At 36.7% G+C, this 22061-nt stretch overlaps 1 protein-coding gene across 3 annotated transcripts in view; it reads left to right on the top strand.

Moving 5' to 3' along the window:
- LOC131685671 (myb protein) overlaps positions 1-22061 on the top strand; it is a 62687-nt gene that overhangs the window by 7157 nt on the left and 33469 nt on the right. For all 3 annotated transcript variants that reach the window (XM_058969548.1, XM_058969549.1, XM_058969547.1), the window contains one exon: positions 19507-19656. In XM_058969548.1, coding sequence (XP_058825531.1) covers positions 19507-19656 — 150 coding nt within the window. The remainder of the gene's footprint in view (positions 1-19506; positions 19657-22061) is intronic.

The raw sequence follows: 22061 nt of genomic DNA, 5'->3' as shown, positions 1-22061 counted from the left end.
TACCAGTTTATTTGGAAATTGATAAATTTCATCTGTGTGGTCGCACTTTTGAACTCGTAGCTCCGGAACCGGAATTCAGAATTTCATTTGAGACTAAGTTTGGGCAAGTTGGTCTAGCCATCTCTGCTCGGAGAAAAATGAGTAACACACACACATACATACTAGGGTGGGGCATTGTTATATGGAAAAATGTAATCATAGCCACATTAACCGAGGACAGCACTTTTTTGGTTCCTTTTGGGGTCCCAAACAACTGTGCAAAATTTGGGGTCGATTGGTGTTGACCCGGCGTAGCGCATTGCGATTGAAATTTGTATGGAGATTAGTATGGGAAAACCTACATTTTTGCATTTTTAATTGTACAGACTACATTTCTTCCTGTAGTGTGCCAACAAATAGATAGAAGTATAGTCCAGGATATGCTGAACAACTTTGCCGAAGGATGTATGGTGTTAGAATGTCTCTAAGCCAAGTTATAGCTGTTCAAAGTTCGATACATCGAATTAAATGCCAAAAATCATTTTTATTGCCAACACTGCTGGTGTACCAATGGTATTTCATATAGCATTCCAAAATAACATTATATATTTTAGTTTTACCAGATTGGTATGTTTGGATGAATTATTCAAAAGCTTTAGCTCAATTTCATGAGCGTAGATAGTTGAGCAATGGGGCGTAGTGAGGGGGGGGGGACTTTAATATGTAGAAATTCGAACTGAAATGTTGTCGAGTTGGAATGTTCAGATGAATTATTTCAAAACAATTACACAATGTCCTACGCATAATAGTAACGATGAAATAAAACATACTGTATCCCTTTGCCTTGACTTTTATCAATAGAAGTTACGTTACAGACTGAATCAATTGATGTCGAGATGATATGTCAGAGGATTGCATTGATTATGTTTCAGTTTAATAGGCACTATGATTGATGGGATGCTCATTTCGATGCTGTTAGATCACCTGAAGCAAAATTTTTTGTAGGGATCTGGTGGATTTCATGTTGAAATCCAGAAATTAGCTTCACACCTCGTGATCAAACAGCATAGAAATGAGCATCCCATCAATCATAGTGCTTATTAAACTGAAACATAATCAATGGAATCCTCTGACATATCATCTCGACATCAATTGATTCAGTCTGTAACGTAACTTCTATTGATAAAAGTCAAGGCAAAAGGATACAGTATGTTTTATTTCATCGTTACTATTATGCGTAGGACATTGTGTAATTGTTTTGAAATAATTCATCTGAACATTCCAACTCGACAACATTTCAGTTCGAATTTCTACATATTAAAGTCCCCCCCTCCCTTACTACGCCCCATTGCTCAACTGCCTACGCTCATGAAATTGAGCTAAAGCTTTTGAATAATTCATCCAAACATATCAATGTGGTAAAACTAAAATATATAATGTTATTTTGGAATGCTATATGAAATACCATTGGTACACCGGCAGTGTTGGCAATAAAAATGATTTTTGGCATTTAATTCGATGTATCGAACTTTGAACAGCTATAACTTGGCTTAGAGACATTCTAACACCATACATCCTTCGGCAAAGTTGTTCAGCATATCCTGGACTATACTTCTATCTATTTGTTGGCACACTACAGGAAGAAATGTAGTCTGTACAATTAAAAATGCAAAAATGTAGGTTTTCCCATACTAATCTCCATACAAATTTCAATCGCAATGCGCTACGCCGGGTCAACACCAATCGACCCCAAATTTTGCACAGTTGTTTGGAACCCCAAAAGGAACCAAAAAAGTGCTGTGCTGAAAAAACCATCATTTTGCCCCACCCTAATACATACGCACTCACACATACAGACTTTTTCCGTTCTCGACAAACTGAGTCGAATGGGATTAGGTTGACGATTTTCAGAGTGATTGCATAACCTTTCTACACGAGAAAGGCAAAAATCTGGATATAACAACAGTGAGAGAAATACAGATATCGAAAACAGTATGAATCGGTAAATCCTTTTGCGGTTCTAATGATGAAACCAAGGTTTCTGTTTGCTTGGGATATAATGTTCGAATAAGGTCCCTTACAACTGACACTCTTTCGAATGATAGTCCTGAGATCGTAGAACACTGATAGCCGTAAGCTCAAACGCGTGCTAACTATTTTTAAACTGGACTAACTTTTAAACCGGCCTAAACTATTTGGTAAGCTTTAACCAAACGATGCTGTGATTTATATGGCTGCGTTCTGATCTGCGATACACGACAATGTTAAAAAAACAAATTCATGTTAAAGAAAATGAGTGAATTAGACAACATGGAGAATTGTTTTCATTCCGATATTTTCTTGCAGTGAAATAGCTTTTATTCGTTATATGTCTAGTTCCATAGCATGTGAGAACAATTTTGTCAACATGTAACCGATATGTTTCTGAACTTAGAACTTGGTGGATAGTTTACAGTTGGCCGATGATGTACAGCATTTTGTAGCGACATAATATTCAATGCACAAAAGAAAATAAGTTTGAGGTGGTTGAACCATCATTTGTAACTGGTGCCATGATAGTTATTTTAAACTTTGGTTAAAAAATTGGTTGAAATATCTCAATTTGAATTCAAAATGAACTGTGAATGTCATTCTAATTGAACACGATACCTGCCGACACGGATGGAGTATATTTATATTCGTTTCAAGCGAATTTTCACAAGTTTAGAATAAATATCAATTATAAATAGAGGTTAGATCACACTCTGCGAATTAAAATTGTACACGTTTTTTCCGCGAAGCTTAAATAAAAGATAAACAAAGGTCAAACAAAAAATTAAACTTTGACAGAATGATCATTTTAAGTTCACATTATTTCATATTTTTGTTTGCGCTGCGGCAGACAGAGAATACAGATATCTTTCTGTAATGCATCAATACAGATTGGAACGATTTTATTTGCTAACAAAATTTCCACGATTTTATAAATAAAGTAATAAGTACAATAAAACAGAAATGAAAATTTTGAGCGTCCTAGTACACTCAAAATAATCTGACTGTACAATCCATTTGTTACCCGCACTTAGCAATTATATGCGGAAAAAGAGTATATTCATCAAGCGCAAAACATAAATTTTAAGTGCAAACTGTAGAATTCAACAAGTTTAAACATAAATTATATGTACGTGACACTATAGACTTATGTTTTATGTGCCGAAGTTATAAAATGTCAATGCAAAAATAGTATGTATTGATATTTTTCTCATCAGATCTATGTGCGAGTAAATAGTATGCATATGCAGCCGCTAATTGCAAAAATCTATGTGTAAAATTAATAGATGTTACTGTTATATTTTTATCAGTGTAATATATTTTTAGGAACAAATATATTGATCACCGTTGCGTTCGCAATCAATTTTAAAATATTTTTGATTGGATGTTTTGTGTGAGTTTATTTATATAGGAGACATGCGTATATTTAAAATCTTTTATTTAATCTTTGCTCAGGGAATTTATGGTGTTACTTTGTAAGCAGTTAACATTCTGATTCAATTTGAGAACTGGGAGTGAAAATAAGAAAATTTATAAAATAGTGCATTTTACGATCTACATCCGATTGTCATTTATTTGGATCTATCCAATGAAAAAAACTAATTTTTTCGTTATGCACATTCTTTGATGTGATGTGATACGTCAGATATATGGGCAATAATTCGTGATAATATGTTATTGATTTATATTAGGGATTAAATATTCCCACTTATTCTCATAGCGATATGTAAAAGAAAATAATCAAAACAATTCTTACTGCAGTTTTGATTTTAATTCGCAAAAACAACTTTGATCTGAATATGCAATAATCGATTCGATTTATCCAAATGTGCTCTCCTGGAACTCTTCGATGAGCAATTGGAACCAAGCGTGAAGAGAGAAGAAAAGAACAGAGAAATCAAAAATACAGGTAAATATAGTTCGATGGTGCTTGTCTTTCTTATCTGATAAAACTGGTTTATTTATTGCCATCTTTATTGCGAGCAAAGAGAGCCATATTTATCCAGAAGAAAGCCGAAGAGAGGATTGAAAATAACGAAGTATGCGCAAGAAGAGCATGACATATTTTTGTCTTCTTCCGGTAACATGATGCTGCCATTTGCATTACTGCGTTCTTAACGGCAATACACGGCAATGGTAAAAACCGTACAATTAGGTTACTTGAATTCACTGTTTATGCCATTTAATAGTCTGATGCATTTATATTTTTAAAACAATTTTGGAATCCTCGATTTAGCTTAAACAAAATAACATTATAATTATTCAAGATCCAAGTGGCTAATACTACGTTCACATAACAAGTAAAAACGTGTTTAGACGCTATCTCGATGACATTTTTCTTGTTGCTAATTATTATAACATGTTTTAACTCTGTAGTGTGAACATGGTATAAAACGTTATTTCGCTATTTTGCTAATAATGGTGCTTACTATCGTGGATGTTATAGAGTTGTATTGTTAGTCGCTAGCCACTCCAAGGATTGAAAAAGCTTCTCCTACATTATATTTAGTAGTCAGACAGTTCAGACAAATCTGACTATTTCAAATTAAATCAAATGCTTACAGAACAATAATAGAAGCTTACCTTTTTTGGAAACGTTTGTATTAGTTGCTGTTCTGCAGCACATGAAAAAACCAAAAACAATTATTTATTTGCTTCAGATAATTATGTGGTCCTTGGAAAAGAAATCTGACATCTTAGCCTGGTGGGGCTTCTTATACTATCCTACCCAACTGTTCCACTAACCATGCATATAGAATTTGGCAGACCTACTTTGCTGAAAATGAAGTATAATTGAAATTATCAGCACAATTACATAATCAATCTTAAAATTCCAAAAGTTCAGTAATTGAGCTGAGAATTTGACAACTTCAAAAGCTGATTTTCAACGAAGTAAACCTGTCAAATGGGTTATATTCAAATTGCTGAGCTTTCAGTATCTTGGATTGCTAAAACGTTCAGTTCAACGAAATTTTGCGACGTCATGCAGAAATTGAGAAAGCTTCAAATCCCGGTTACAAAATAATAAATTACAATTATTTACTTCCTATAGTCTGCGATCTGTCTGATAATCAATTGACAACTATATCTTAACAAATTGAACAAGTGAATCTTCAGGAGGGACCTCGACAAAATGCGGTGTAAACCGTAACTCAAAATTTCCTGGACCAATCGTACTGAATTTTGCACAGTTTTTCTTCTTCACATCATTGTCCAGGTAACTACAAGAGCTTTTTGCAAAATGATTAATATTATTATTATTTCAATAGCATTTTCATCGATTTTTGGCTTCAAAGTGCTACGAAGAGTTCGAAAATCGACCAAGAAATAAAAGCTCCATTAGTTACTTGTAGAGTGATGTGAAAAACAATTATGCAAATGTATCAACGATTAGTCCAGCAGATTTTGAGTTATGGTGTACACCGCAAAACCAGTTTTCGACGTGACACCGGACTGAATAGACAAACAATCTTTGTATCGAAAAAATTAAGGAATCCAATTTTGTCGATAATACCATACACAACGGCCCTTAAGTTCCGACACGATTTAGGCGATTCTTCCGCATTCAACTTTTTGTGTCATTTTGCCAAGTCATCTGTCCAGTCTCAACTTTCACAACTTCTTTCATACCCTGTGCATTTCTGTTCTATCACTAAGAATTAAACGACAATTTGTTCTACAGTGGAAATGCTTATCGTCCAAGATCTGATGAAAAATTATAAATAGTGAAACAATATAAGCAAGCTTCGATATTATTTAAATAATGATAAAAATAAGAATATTTGTAGCAGATTGTTTGCCGTCATATTTAAAAGTGTTACTTAGGTTATATGGCTTGGCTTTATTAATCATCTTTTATTTAATCATAGTTTGGACTCTTTCGAAAGCAGTAAAAATGTAAGTAAACTTTCATTTGGTTTTTGTGTTCTTTGTGAGAAAATATAACTAGAAAACGGTAAAATTGTGATTATATATTCTATTCTTTTCCTCTTGTTAAACTAATTAAAAAATTGAGGTCAAATTACACAGCTCATACTCATTTTGATAGCCATAAGTAAACCAGCAGACGAAATCAGTTTTTTAATGCATCTCTGCATCCAATTACAAAATTTCCTTCTACAGTTTGTTTCAAAATGATTCGACTTCTGCTAACCTGCAATATAACTCTTCGACGTGGCGTTTTGAAATGAGCGTGTAGCACCTTATAGATAGGACAATAAAGAATATCAAAAAAAGTAGCATTTAAAACTCGATTATACCTGTTTTTCATACGGGATAAAACTTGCTTACTTGCCCTCATATGGTTTGTGTGTAACGTGGGCCATAATATTGCACATAAAGGTCGAAAAGTTGTTTCAAATTATTGAGATGTATGCAACATGGCGACCTTTTACACTGTTTTCATTTGGCTTCAGGATGCAGCCATTTCTGCAATGACAGATACTAACGTCTTAGACCGGACTAAGCTCAGGCCTAAAATCAAAGATAGTACAGTGTGGCGGTACCAACTAGCTTCAAGCTTACCGCTATGAGGGATCGGATTTTTTGCGGGTAAATGAAATCACAGAGTCACTGGACACACTGAGAGTTGAAATGTTGTGAGTACACCAATAATAGAAAGTATGCATTCCGGCAGTAAGATAAAGCAAACGTCACTGAAGTGCAGGGGAAAAAGTAAGCGTCAGAGATTGCTTCCCTGGAGACTCCCGATATGTCGATGAATCTGTATGACTCATGGTTTCCTAATTTTACTGATAAGGATCGGCCAAAGAGATATAACTTGAGCCACTCCGCGAAATTTCGAGATTCACCAAGCCGTTTAATCTTTGCTAGCAGAGTGATCGACGCGATCAAATGCCGCTTTTTAATCCGTATTGATAGCATTTACTTGGACACCAGATTTTATATGTTTAAGGGGTTACATATGTTGAGGTTGGTCAAAAATCGATGTGTTTTTTTAATTCTTCTATCTTAAACTTTAGGTTCTTAAAACTTTTCCCTTTTTTCCTGAATCTCAACATATATAACCTCGTAATACACAGTTTGTCTTCACATCTCGACCTGAGCAGAAGCAAAAAATCGTCCCAAGCAAGTAAAACAGTCAATTCTACCTACAAATCAATCGGTGCTTATCGCACAAGCAGTCCATATAACAATAGCCTCTATCTACTGTGCGATTTAGTGATGAGTATCTGTGCCCAGTAAAAAGCAACCCAGCTGCGGTCTAACTGTGTTGCTGTTGATTTTTCGAAATGCCCCGTAAGACCAGCCATTCGGGAAGTGGAACAGTTATTAAAAGTGCAGATGGAACTCCATCTGGCTGAATTGAAAAGCCTACAAATGCACCATATCAAACATTTCGTTCAAGAACATTAACCAAGTCTCGCGAAACAAAAATTCAGCACATCGCCGAATGCGGCAATGTTAAATATAGCATTCCCGTATATATCGAAAACGACACTGTAGAAGTTCGTGTCCATGATTTGGCTACGCGTTCCCCTGACAGCGTGATTAAGAAATGCTTGCAAAAATTCGGAGAAGTAGACTCCGTTACACACGATACATGGAGAAACTTTTTCCCGGGCATCCCTAACGGTGTTCGTGTTGTGAGAATGCGTGTGACCAAGCCAATTCTCTCATACATAACCGTCACAGTGTTAGCAAGTGACGATGTTTCCATTCATCAGGCATCACTAGTCACTTACCCAGGGCAAATTCCTACGTGCCAGTTCTGCACGAAGGCGCTGCACCCCGGAAAACCTTGCGCAGAAAATGTTAAGGAAAACTCAACAAATCCAACTGAAATCAGCACACTACCATCTTACTCTAAACCACTAACAGCTGCAAAACCAACATCTCCGGATCAAGCTCCAATAACCCGCAATAACAATAACGAAACGAATGCCGAAAAATACGAACATACAATAACGAATAGAAATAGAAAGGTATTGCAAAAATGACTTTAACGGAGGGCCGAGTAACATATACCATTCGATTCAGTTCGTCGAGTTCGGCAAATGTCTATGTGTGTATGTATGTGCGTCTATGTGTATGTACACGAACACAATCTCACTCACATTTCTCAGAAATGGCTGAACCGATTTTCACAAACTTAGTTCCAAATGAAATGTGCAATTTCTAATGGATCCGACTTCCGGTTGCGGATTTACAGGGTGATGAGTACGATCACACAGAAAATGTCGATTTGAATAAATTCTGCAATGAATGTATAAAGGTGAAAATTTTTCCGAAAGGTGGCCACATCTGCTTGGATTTATAGTACTAGGTCACTAACAGCCATGCGAAGTATCTTTGGCCACATTGGCCACCATCATCGGTTTGCCGAAGCTCCGGCAGAAGTATCCAAATTCAGAATAACAGTCACATCGGTTTCTCGGAGATGGCTTACCGATTCAACCAATCTTAGTCTCAAATGAAAGGTGTTTTGGCTATTAAATTTCATTCCGCAAAGCAGATTACGATTCATACCGATACTCCGATGAAAGCAAAAAAGGTAAAAATTTCGTTAAAATGTCTTTCAAACAACTTAAATTTGCAGTTCTAGGTCACTGGCGGCCAACCGAACTTTCGTTGACTACATTGACCACCATAGACGGTTCCAGAAGTGCCCGGGAAAAGCGGACATCTTTCAAACTTAACAAACTCATCAGTTTCTCGGAAATGGTTGGGCAGATTTTCACAAACCTATTCCCAAATGATAGCTATATTATCCCCACAGATGTCCATAAAACTTCGTATGGATCGCTTATATGGTTCCGGAAATATAGACTGAACCGTCCGGTCACATATGAGGAATTTCACGAAGATCCGTCCGAAAATCTTTAAAATCGTGACCGACCATCTTAGATTCCAATGAAACTTTACACGTTTCACCGTCATGCAAGACTAAATATTTTCCACAGGTAATAAGATTATTTTGACTCAAGAGCAACTTTTCAAAAGGGCGTAAACGTTTCTACGTGTATGAATTTCAAAATTTTTTTGTTCGATTACTGTATTTTATACAGCAAAACTATCTGAAAACGAGTTACAGGGAATGAATACTTCTGTCTAAAAAAAATATGCACTGAAAAAATGTGTCATTTTTCAAAAAAACAAAAATTTTTTTTTTTTTTTTTTTTTTTTCGAGAGTTGTCCTACTGGAGCTGTAGAGCTAGGTTCTCGGAAGGGCTCCCCGTCAGAATCACATACTACAATTTGCAGACGAGACAGGCAATGTCGCCCAATAAAACACTGCAATAGGCCAATTGTAGCGGGCCGTGATTCTGAATGTGATATTCATTGTACGGTTCAGGCATGTGCGGGCGTAGGGAATCGCGTGTATCATCGCGAAGGGCTCGAACATTTGTACGTTAATGTGCTCGATCGCGTGTGCGTTTGTATGTCGCGTGTGCTAACGTGTAACTTCGCATGCATAAATTCTATTTCATAACCGTGTGCCTTTCGCATATTCGCGTGTGTTCTAGAATAATCGCGCGCGGACCGTGAATCTGATACTTAATTTTTTGTGTACGGTTCAGATTCCAGAAGGAAGTGGGTTCTTCCATATCATTAGAGTTCCCAATCATGTCGTCGTAGAACGCGTGGTCTAGTGGATATGAGCTTTATTTTTTTTTTTTTTTGATTGGTCCAACTGAATGTATAGACCTAAATTGCTAGAATGAAGGTTAAAGATTTCCAGACGTGACCGATTCATGATCGCGCATTTGCGGGTTGGCGTTTGAGATCGCGTTTGTAACTTCGTAAGTACTAAAACGTTCACACAATTGCCGCAGTGTTATCAAGTTTACGCGATCGCGGGCATAGGTGTGCGTAGATGATCGCGAAGGGCTTAAGCGTTCGTATGTTGACGTGTTTGTCGCGTGTATGTGACTTCGCATGTATAAATTCGATTTTGAAACCCTGCGGCGATTCATATATTCGCGGACCGTCATTCTGATCTTTAGTTTTCGGTGTACGGATCACATTCTGACAGGGAGAGAGTTACCCCATATCACTAGAGTTTCCGGTCATGTCGCCATGGAACGTTTTGTCTAGTGGATATGGTAGTTATTTTTCAATTTTATTATTTTTTTAATAATTAACAAGGACCTAGATTGTTTGTACCGAGGATAGATACTTCCGGACAATCCCGATTCATGATGGCGCGAGCGCGGGAGTTTGTAGGTTGACACTTGAGATCGTGTTGGTAAGTTTATGAGTGCTGAGATTTTCACCTTATCACCGGGGTGTAATCATGTTTGCGAGTTCGTATGTTGCTTGGAAAATCGCGAGGGGCTCTAACGTTTGTGCGCTGACGTGATTTTGTAACGTATGTTCTTGAATGGTTGCGCGAACCGTGAGTCTGATATTAAATTTTCAGTGCGCGGTTTGAATTCTGGCAGAGAGTGGGATCGTTTATATCGATAGGGTTCCCGGTCATGTCGCCATGAGACGTGTTGTCTAATAGGTATGGGCGTATTTTCTTAAATGGTCCAGCTGAAGGCATGGACCTAGGCTTCTAGGATCAAGGATAGACTTTCGGACATGACCGATTCGTAATCGCGTGCACGATGGCATTTTTGTAGGTTCCCGCTGAGACCGCGTTTGAGAATGTGTGAGTGTTAAGACGTTCACTATCACCATCTTTGTTGACCCAGCTGAAGGCGGGTGTAGAATGGCAGTATAGGACTCGAAAAGAAGAAATAAAAGACAATATATGAGAGACGTAATAGATTAGATAGGTACAAGATACAGCTGAAGTTATGATCATCACATGAGACATACATTAGTACTTCAAACACTACTAATACTTGAATAGCCAATCACCACACATAGCACATCCTTTCTCAATTATCTATTTGTTACTGGTTGATTGTTGGTTATGAGCTGGTGAATAGAGGAAAGGTATAGAACAGACAAAAGGCTCATATCAGCCCTCCCGGCCTCCCCGACACACCACTATCGAGGCGTATTGTAATCAACATCTTGAAGCGGGCTTCTTATATAAATCAAATCCTCAGTAGTCATAATGTTTGGTGGAATATTAACATGAGAACTAATTAACCTCTAGTAGTAGAACTTGGTGCAAATAAAAACTAAAAAGAGCGAAGGTCCTTATATTTAGATAACTCTATTGAATATATTGTGGCTTGATGATGTTTACAATACCGTCAATCCCATCAACCTGCGAGAGGGATTTTTCAAAAAAAAAAAAAACAAAAATGTATGATAAAAATTTAAATTGCGAAAAACCCATTTTTTTAAATTTTTTTATTTTGTTACCAAAAACCTAAAGAGAAAAGAAACATTTTGATTGTGATTGCATGATGGAGAAAAAATCGGTAAAAAAGTTTTTCTGACAATAACTTCGTACATGTTTTTAAATTTCATACTAATAGACATACAAAATTGTAATTCTATTACAGAATACAATTCTAAGCACCATTTAAAATCAAAATGCATTTAACAAAAATCTTTCAAAATGCGATAGTTTTCGAGATATTTGAAATTTTGCTCCTTCAAAAACAATTAATTCGTGTAATTATGCTCTTTTTAAAAGTTATTCGCGTTACCCCATCAAAAAACGTCAAAAATTTAATGTTTATCGTTTTAAAGACGTAAAAGCAACTTTTTTAGTGTATTTGGATCCTGGAGAAGCTTTCAATAAAAAAGTTTTCCTAACCACAACTTTTGACATTTTTTTTTTAATTCTTACTATTTGCAGTCAAAAATACAATTTTCTTTTTGAATATGATTCTAAACGCCATTTTAAATCGAAATGCTCTCAACAAAAATTTTCTAAAATGTAGTAGTTCTCGAGATATTTTAACTTTTGTTTTAACAACACAATTATTTTGTTTTATTTCGACCTTTTCATAAGTTAGTCGCGTTTCTCCATCAACAATAATAGGTTTTTCAAAAGGCCCGTAAACTTTCCCGCAACTTTCTCTTTGACATCAAGGCGATATTGTGAAACATTTTAAAGTTACATGAAAACAACCAACATATGATTCAGCTATATAGTTCAATCAACAGACCCTATGGTTGAAATATATTTTGGTTGCTTTCATGTAACTTTCAAATGGTTTACAATATCGCCTTGATGTGAAAGAGAAAGTTGCACGAAATTTTACGGGCCTTTTGAAAAACCTATTATTGTTCATGGAGAAACGCGACTAATTTATGAAAAGGTCGTAATAAAACAAAATAATTGTGTTGTTAAAACAAAAGTTAAAATATCTCGAGAACTACTACATTTTAGAAAATTTTTGTTGAGAGCATTTCGATTTAAAATGGCGTTTAGAATCATATTCAAAAAGAAAATTGTATTTTTGACTGCAAATAGAATTATAAAAAAATGTCAAAAGTTGTTGTTAGGAAAACTTTTTTATTGAAAGCTTCTCCATGATCCAAATACACTAAATACACTTTTACGTCTTTAAAACGATAAACATTAAATTTTTGACATTTTTTGATGGGGTAACGCGAATAACTTTTAAAAAGAGCATAATTACACGAATTAATTGTTTTTGAAGTAGCAAAATTTCAAATATCTCGAAAACTATCGCATTTTGGAAGATTTTTGTTAAATGCATTTTGATTTTAAATGGTGCTTAGAATTGTATTCTGTAATAAAATTACAATTTTGTATGTCAATTAGTATGAAATTTAAAAACATGTACGAAGTTATTGTTAGAAAAACTTTTTTACCGATTTTTTCTCTATCATGCAATCACAATCAAAATGTTTCTTTTCTCTTTAGGTTTTTGATAACAAAATAAAAAAATTTAAAAAAATGGGTTTTTTCGCAATTTAAATTTTTATCATGAATTTTTGTTTTTTTTTTGAAAAATGACAACATTTTTTTTCAGTGTATATTTTTTTCGGACAGAAGTATTCATTCCCTGTAACTTGTTCTCAGATAGTTTTGCTGTATAAAATACAGTAATTGAACAAATAAATTTTGAAATTCATACACGTAGAAACGATTACGCCGTTTTGAAAAATTACTCTTGTATCAAAATATTCCAATTGCCAGAGAATATCATGGAGATTCATACAGCGAACACACCTGCAAAGTTTCGTTCGAATCGACGATGGTCATATTTTGCGGTCGGCCGGTTTCTCATGGAATCCCTCATATGAAATTCCCATATAAGCCGGAACTCGAAATTTTTTTGAAAGGGGGGATCCCATTAAAATCGAATTCGTACTTCTGATGCCAAACATCTTTAAAATGCATGAATCGTCGAGATTTGATGTTATCCCAAAACTTTTTTTATGAAGATCGACTTTTTGGGACTTTGCTGATTTCACACTTTTTTTGCCTTTCTCCTATAGAAATGTTATGCAATCACTCTGAACATCGTCAAGCTAATCCCGGCCCGGAGGGCCGTCTGTCATATACCGTTCGACTCAGTTCGTCGAATTCGGTAAATGTCTGTGTGTATAGGGGGATACGGTGAGGGGTACCCCCCCCCCACACATCACTCCCCACCCTTCCCTAAACAGCCCTTCCCTCATCAAGTACCCCTCCACGCGAATAAAATTTTCTAATTCCTCTAGAATAAACTTTCCTAGTGGGTCTGAAAAACCAGTGAAAAATTTGGTTTGAAATGATTTTGAGTTGAGAGACTACTTTAAAATTTCTTATCAAGTTGAAATTTGGCGGGGTACAAACCCCCGAACCCTCCTCCTGGATCCGCCGCTGGTTTCAAGTGTTTCAGCGTCGACACATAGCAACTCAAGTTCGTAGCTGTCGATTCATTGTACGTATGTGTAAATCGCACTGAATATCTAATAGACAGTTCCACCATTATATTATACATATCCAGCTATGGAATCGTAGTTTGGATAAATGAGAAAGGCACAATTGCACCACTAGGTGGATTAAAACAGGTTTTTCAATTTAATATTACCGCTATGTTATATAAGTTTTTTCTTTTACAAAATTTTAGAACTCGAATAATGATTTCTTTTCTTGTATATAGTTGTCATGTCATGTATAATAAAAATGGAATATATACATTTCAAAGCTTTTAAGGTTGAACAGAGAATTCGCAAAAATCGAAAACGAAAAAAGCAGTTGTTTCCACACCGTGTGTTAGATCTTCATAAAAATCAATCAGCAGTACTGTGACAACATTCTACATAAGCTGATTGATTTTTAAGAATGGTGTGGAAAAAACTGCTTTTTTCGTTTTCGATTTTTGCCCCCATTCTCTGTCCAACCATAATGGATATAAACAACGCAAAAATTCTCGTATGTATGATTGAGAAAGGCACAATTGCACCGCTAGGAAGATTAAAACAGGTTTTTCAATTTAATATTACCGTGGCTGCTTCGAAAAAATTTTGTGAACAAGGTTTGATGTTCAGACTATTTGGGCATAATCATCTTACACATCCATTTGGGCATAATCCTTCCCACACATGGTGCAAACCTTACCCGATCAGAACGACGTAACAGAAAGCTATCAAATTTATATCTCATGTTGATATTTATTACTCACTGTGCTATCTTTGTGATATCCCAATCAGCAAGGCAAGCAAACTTATATCAAGATTATATCTTCTGGTGATATCATTGAACTGCTAATATGATATTAATGTACGCATACAACGATGATATTATAATCTATTACATATTCTTTCACAATTATCTTTGAATGCTAACTGTAAACTGTAAAGCGGGCAAATGACCAGTTGATTAAAGCCCCTATAAACAAATCAATCAACTGTGAATGATTGTTATATTACACAGATGACCGTCTATTTGCTAATACGCTGAAGCCTCTTTTTATGCGTCGTTATTTAACTTTTTAAAGCAAATTTTCGAAGTTTTTATTGATGTCCTAATATTTGCGTTTTCCACATAGATATTCAAAGTTCCACGATTTTGAGAATAGCTAAGTTTTAGATGCAAGTGGTCGGAAAATTCGAAAGTGAGGTGTTTAACTTACTTGGTTGCATTTTGATTAAGAGATTACCTAGTTTCTAAGACACTCGTCTGACACGCAATTTCGAATATGGGGCTTATGATTTCAATGTTGAAGACTTTATTCAAAATGTTTTGGAATCGTAAAGTTATCAACAAGCTATTCTAAAGATAATAATTTTCATATAAAACTTATTTTAAAGAAGATACAGGAAGTATCAAGCACTCCAGATGAAATAAAGAAACGCAGATTCAAATAAAATAGCATTTTTTAAACTATTTATTATGGTTTAGACAAATGATTATATAATTAATTTTCTTTTAATTAATTGTGCATATTGCAAAAACGATTTTTCAGAAGTCAAAAAACTGTTTGATATATACTGAGTTCCACAATACCGTTATGAATTTTGAGGATCTTCGAGGATCTTCAGTCCGATTTCTCCAATTTAGGTGGGATTTTGATAAACAACCGAAACTTGTCCAGTTTGTGGGTATCTGATTTTGTGCGTTCTCCGAATTACCAAAGTATTGCAATTTAAACCCCCGCATAGAAATGTTTGAGCTTTCATTGCACCTAAGATAAGTTTGACATTTTACGGTTGAACTGACAATTGCTTTGAATGCGCATATGTGCTAATGTTTGTTTCCGTTGTATTCGATCAGGAGCGGATCCAGGAAAAAAATTTGGAAGGGGCCTGAAATTTCGATTTTAAAATGAACATTGTACAATTCGTAATTCATAATAACCTTTTTTAATGAATATCAGTTTTGTTGGACAAATTTTATAGCAGTTCCAAACTCAAAATCAATCCAAACCAGATTATGAGTTTGAAACTGCTATAAAATTGAAAACAGTTTGAAATTTTTCAACAAGTAATTAAATTTCGGAGGGGGTCCGGACCCCCAAGACCCTCCCCTGGATCCGCCACTGTATTCGATGGTATTTCGTTCGTCTTAAAAAAATCATCGAGCTAACAAATTTTCGTAATATTCAAGCTACTTAATTCATTTTGTTCAAATTGTTGAAAGATTAATATTTGTGAGCGTGCTGCATAGAGCTATCAACATTTCAAAATGACCTAGAAATCTCTGAATATACACATATCCCAGCTGGTATTATTGTTTGCTGTTACAATTTAAATATGTGTTTTAGATAATGCTTGAAATAGCTAAAAGCTTCAATGTAAAAATATTGAATGATTTCTTCCTTAAAATTAAATAAAATTTAGAAAAGAAAATGTATTTTAGAAAATATGAAATATTCTAAAATTCGTCACATCGAAGAATCCTCAGCAATTCTTCGAATTTTCAGATTATCTGTTACAACAGATCATCTGTTATAATATTCGCAATTGGTAGATTGAACTATTGTAAAAAAAATGCATTTCTGGGAATTTATTAGGTGTGAGATAATTGTACTAGTTTGCTTAATCTTCCCCTTATTAAAAATGCCAATAACAAAACCCCGAAAGCGACTTTACTTGAAATCTCAAAGTGCAAACCTCAAAAGTTTGGTATTTGTTTCTTTGAATCTATTAGGAATCATAAGTAACATTTGTAGTATTCTTCGTAAAATAATGTAGGTAAATTATCCGCCCAATCGCATAGACATTATTTCTAAAAAACGTGTAAAACATGTAAACGTACAAGAGAAGCACCGAGGCGCACTATTCAGAATCTAAAAATAGTTCCACTTTCCTAATCTGAAAAGATATTATAGAGCTATTCAGTATATCGTAATATAGGTAGCTGTAGTAGTGAGTAAAACTGTATGAAAACAAAGCGTACGATACAAGGAAAACAAACAGTCGTTAGGCTTTGGAAAAGTTCAATATGTGCGTTCATCTGCAACATCTGCATCTATATTCGTTTTGCCCTTGACGGATGCGTGGAATATTATGCTAACATTAAACATTGGTTGAAAGCAACGTCGTTGGTTCATCTAGGAAACATCCCCATAAAACTCAGAATACCCAGGTTCAAATCGCTATATCTACAAATAACAATCAGCGTATCATATATTCATAATAACAATCAGCCAGCATGTATGCAATAATTTGACAAAACTATAAAAAGCTTTTGCTACATGAAGCTTTTTGCTTCCATACGAAAAGCGCCTTTATGTACGCTATATTTTTCTATTCTATTTTTAGACATGCACGTTAAATTCGTTGATACTATACAAAAGGTAATAAAAGCTATATTGGCCGTGGGAGAACTTAACAAAATTTGTTATAATTCTTATACAAGCCTATCACAGGTTGTCATATGTTTGATATACGCTAGAAGAATTTCTGTTATGTTTTCTGTTATTTTACCAACTAACGAGACCAGAGTTATAACACAACTTGTTATCATAACAAAGTAACACAGTGTGTAATAATTTTGTTATCTCTTTCTGATCGGGTACTCTGCTTCAATATCATGGTCAATTGTTTTGCAGAACCCGCCAGGATTTGGTTTTGCAATGTCAAATGATACCAAAATCTTCAATCGAAATTGCGATATCATCTAATTTGGGTGGCCCACTTGAGAATCTCAATTGTTTTTATGATGCTCCGTTAAGTCTATTGTTTACATCGACATACCGCAAACAACTGATGAACTAGAGGCCAATATTGAATGCGTTGTTCACGAAAACTATCTAATCGGTCTCAAAGAAAAGACCAAAATTTGACCAACCAAATGGTAAAACGTAGTCGGGGTTTACATCCGTCTGAAATTGCATGTCATATGCTACCAAAACAACCAAACAACGTCAGTCGTTAACAATTTTTTGGAACTTTTGCTTGAGTTTGAGCTTGTGCGACCAACCCTGGCTGCTACTCCGTTATCGATCTGGACTAGCTGAAGTTGCACAGGGAATCAGTAGATAATTATACTTGGGAGTAGCGAAACATTTTTCAATGTGCAATAGAATGGCTCGCGGTTGTATGGAAACACTTCAAATATAGTTAAACTAGCGGGCACAGCACTTTTTGAGTTTCTTTTGTGGTCCCAAATGCTTGTGCAAAATTTGGTAGCGGTTGGTTACTTCCCGGGTTTGCGCATTGCGTTCAAAGTTTGTATGGGATTTTATATGGGGAAATCAATTATTTTGCATTTACGTTAATAAAGATCGCTATTTCACTCAATATGAAAAACCAGCTTTAAAAAACTATAGTTCAAACCTTAGTCAACCAATTTGTCAAAAACCGTAGCTAGCTACGAGTTTTCAAAAAATAGTTATAACGATTTTAAAACTTATGGTAAAATCGAATGCGCAAACCCGGGAAGCAAACGACCGCTACCAAACTTTGCACAGGCATTTGGGCCCACAAAAGTAACTCAAACTGTGCTGAAAATGTCATATTCGAGCCACTCTAATGTGCAACTCCTGGTAATCCTCAAGTGTTTATTGATCAATACCGGCGCCGGCTAGGCCCGAACGGAGATCGCGAAAGGAAAGAGAAGGAATGTTAGTCCGTTACTTGCTTTTGCTAGAGGCCGTATATATTACTGTGCACTCCACAAGTATCACGGGAGGAGGATATTTGTTAGTAGGTGTAGAAGTTGGATTCTACTTCTTCATGACCGACGCCAGAGAGGTGACTCCACTATCTAGACTCGATATCGATCCATCAACTCATGAACTGGGGACCAACGACTATACTTCCCTTCCGAACTGGAATGAGTGGCGGTCACGCTTACCACTCAACCATCGGCGCCGTCAAAACAGTCGTTAACGATTTATTTGTGTGTTAAATTTCATTTTGAAAAGGAATGATAAAAAACACTCGTTATAAGATAGAATTGACAATTTTGAAACACAAACTATGAGGTTATGGAATCTATAGCGTATCTTTCATGGATTTCGGGAGAAAAAGTTTATGGAATGTATTGAAAAGGGATCATAAGACTGAGTTTTGAAATACATAAGGTGGTTTATCATCGTTTGTAAGTAAAGAAATTCATAAGCCTACCAATGAAATTCTTAGGCTTTCGATGGTAGCTTTATAAGGCAGTCGTGACTTATAAGTTGCTTATTCCGCCGTGCAGTGGACACAGTCGACATCAGAGTTAAAAATAATCGAAGCTCTTTTTTGATGGCTGAAAATGAACCTGAAGAGATTCGCGGTGAATAGAAAAAATATTCATTCAAATATCCATGCTATTCATTCAGTTGAATATCGTACAATATATTCATTTCACTAATTATCTAGGAAAATGTTTTCAAATGCCGGTAAAGCATATAAAACAACAATCATCATCGCTTACATTGTGCCACGGCCTACTTTGATGCGTTTGATTCGTTGTTGTACGGCCGCTTCGTGTAATAATAGGAGATGAATGAAAATTTACATGGATGAATGGGCGGTTTGCTCGTTTGACGTTTTCAGCTGCGTCACTGAATATTGAAAATGAATGCGGCTGAATATGATCAATTTTCATTCAATGAATTTGAATATTTTTAACTCTGGTCGACATGCTCCAGTAGTAGTGCCAGTAGTTCCCAAAATTCTGCACAGCTTTTAACAGTAACTTTTTTTTCTTTCTCAATGTCTCGTTTGAAGGATGCCGCCCTCAAGTCACTGGTAGAGCAGCACGGCGAACGATGGGACGTGATCGCCAAGTTCCTGAAAGATCGTACCGATATTCAGTGCCAACAGCGCTGGACTAAGGTGGTCAACCCGGACCTCATCAAGGGACCCTGGACGAAAGAGGTAAGACTGATATATGTATGCGTAAGTAAACTTTATTGCGGAAACATGTTACACCATGTCAGGTTGTTCTTTCCTTTACTAGGTACATAAGGTAGATTTTTCCACTGCAGTCAAATTGTGCAATTTTGTTGAACTCACTTAATAAAAGAAGGGGTCGTCTCACCCCAGCGCACAGTTGCGCTACCATTATTTGATTTGCTCGCTTGTCTCGAAGTCGTCTGCATATAAATTATGTTGCCCCTCAGCTCTTTGATCGCACTCTGCTCGTCACATACCCAGGTGGTCTTTATGTGCCGTTTCCTCGTTCAACATAGGTAGCGTTGTACATACATATATACATTGTGAAAATGAGCTACAGGTTCTATCGTGTCAAGCTTGTGGCACTAACCACCATCAACGGAGAACAAGGAAACGTAGATAACAACCACCACCACATACTGACTTCAAATGGTCGGCAGTCTGTCTAGAAGCAGTCTTCCTCTAATCAAGGAAAGTGCGGTTCACTGATGCATTTCCTCAGTTTCCGCCAGGTAGGTTGATGTCAAACCGCAAAAGCTGAAAACAGATTTTAATGACCCATAGCATTGGGTGTTCGGTTAAGAAAGTTACAGAAATTTCCTTCTCCGTGGAGTGCAATGCGAAGCTATCCTAAAACGTTATGTTATTGCGATGGTTGTGCACCAGCAGTAATCGACACTAATGGAAATGATGACGGCGTAAGAAATCGAAAGGAAATGAATGATCCCATGCCTGCGAAAAGAAGTTTATGAACTTGAGCTTTGCTACATATACAAATTCATATAGGGAAAGGAAAGACAATCAACGGAAGTAGATTATTATTGCATAGCGCTGGTGTTTTACTGACTGGTTCTTTTGCAGTTTTCTGATAGCTAGGTTTAAATTCTATAATTTGTACTTCTTCAGTTGAGCTAAAAATAATGATGAATATCCTAGCATTTAGGTGCCGTCAGAGCAAAGTCTAAGATCAAATTTTGGTCGTTGTAACCAGAAATATAAGGTAAGTTTTTGAAAAAATATTGTGTTAGGAATGATGCCTATGGGTATAACGCAGCCACTATTAATAGAGAGATGGTATAATATGTTATCACCACATATAGAGATTTTAAAATTTTGACCTACTTATACGGATCAATTTATATTATATTATATTTCCTGATTGTACATCATATTATTATGATTTAATCTGTTCCACAATATTCCACCACGTCACTCGGTCAGTTGCTGCTTGTCTCCAACCTCTCAGGCGCCCGATACTCGCCAGGTTCTGCTCCGCTTGGTCCAGCCACCGGGAACACTGCGCTCCTCTCCGTCTTATGCCTACCGGGTTGGAGGTGAAAACCGACTTGGTGAGGTTGTTGTCCGGCATCCTCACAACATGCCCCGCCCACCATACCCTTCCAGCTTGAGCTACTTTCCGGATACTTGGCTCACCATAGAGTTGCGCAAGTTCTTGGTTCATCCTTCTCCTCCACAGGCCATCCTCCTGCACACCACCCAAGATCGTTCTCAGAACCCTTCTTTCGAAGACTTCGAGTGCTTGCAGATCCTCCTCGAGCATTGTCCACGTTTCGGAAGCTTCAGGAAGCGGTGAAGCTTCCTGGATCTCAAAGTTTTGTGGAGCCCATAGTAAGCACGACTTCCAGAGATAATACGCCTTCTGATCTCCCGGCTGGTGTCATTGTCCGCAGTCACCAATGAGCCTAGATAGATGAACTCGTCAACCACCTCGAACTCATCGCCGTCAATCGTAATACTACAGCCCAAGCGTTCCCTATCGCGATCGGTTCCGCCAGCCAGCATGTACTTCGTCTTAGAAACATTTATCTTCAGTCCTACTTGTGCTGCTTCGCGCTTCAGTCGGGTATACAGATCCTGCTACCATCTCCTTGTTTCTACCGATTATGTCCACGTCGTCAGCGAAGCACACGAACTGTCCGGACCTCGTGAAAATCGTGGCCCGCATGTTGAACCCCGCTCTTCACATTACACCTTCCAGCGCTATATTGAACAGCAGGCAGGACAACCCATCGCCTTGTCTTAGACCCCTGCGTGTTTAAAACGCACCCGAAAGGCCGCCCGAAATCTTGACACAACACCTTACACCATCCATCGTAGCCGTAATCAGTCTTGTCAGCTTCCCAGGGAAGCCGTTCTCGTCCATCATTTTCCATAGCTCTACACGGTCCACCGTGTCATATGCGGCTTTAAAGTCGATTAACAGGTGATGTGTCGGGACCTGGTATTCACGGCATTTTTGGAGGATTTGCCGTATAGTAAAGATTTGGTCGTTTGTTGATCTGCCTTTGATGAAACCGGCCTGATAACTCCCGACAAATCCATTTACCAGCGGTGACAGGCGAACGGAAAAGAATCTGGCATAGCAC

The sequence above is a fragment of the Topomyia yanbarensis genome, chromosome 2, assembly GCF_030247195.1.
Source record: "Topomyia yanbarensis strain Yona2022 chromosome 2, ASM3024719v1, whole genome shotgun sequence".
Lineage (NCBI taxonomy): Eukaryota > Metazoa > Arthropoda > Insecta > Diptera > Culicidae > Topomyia > Topomyia yanbarensis.
Note: the sequence above shows the minus strand (reverse complement) of the source record. Positions and strands in the feature narration are given on the sequence as shown.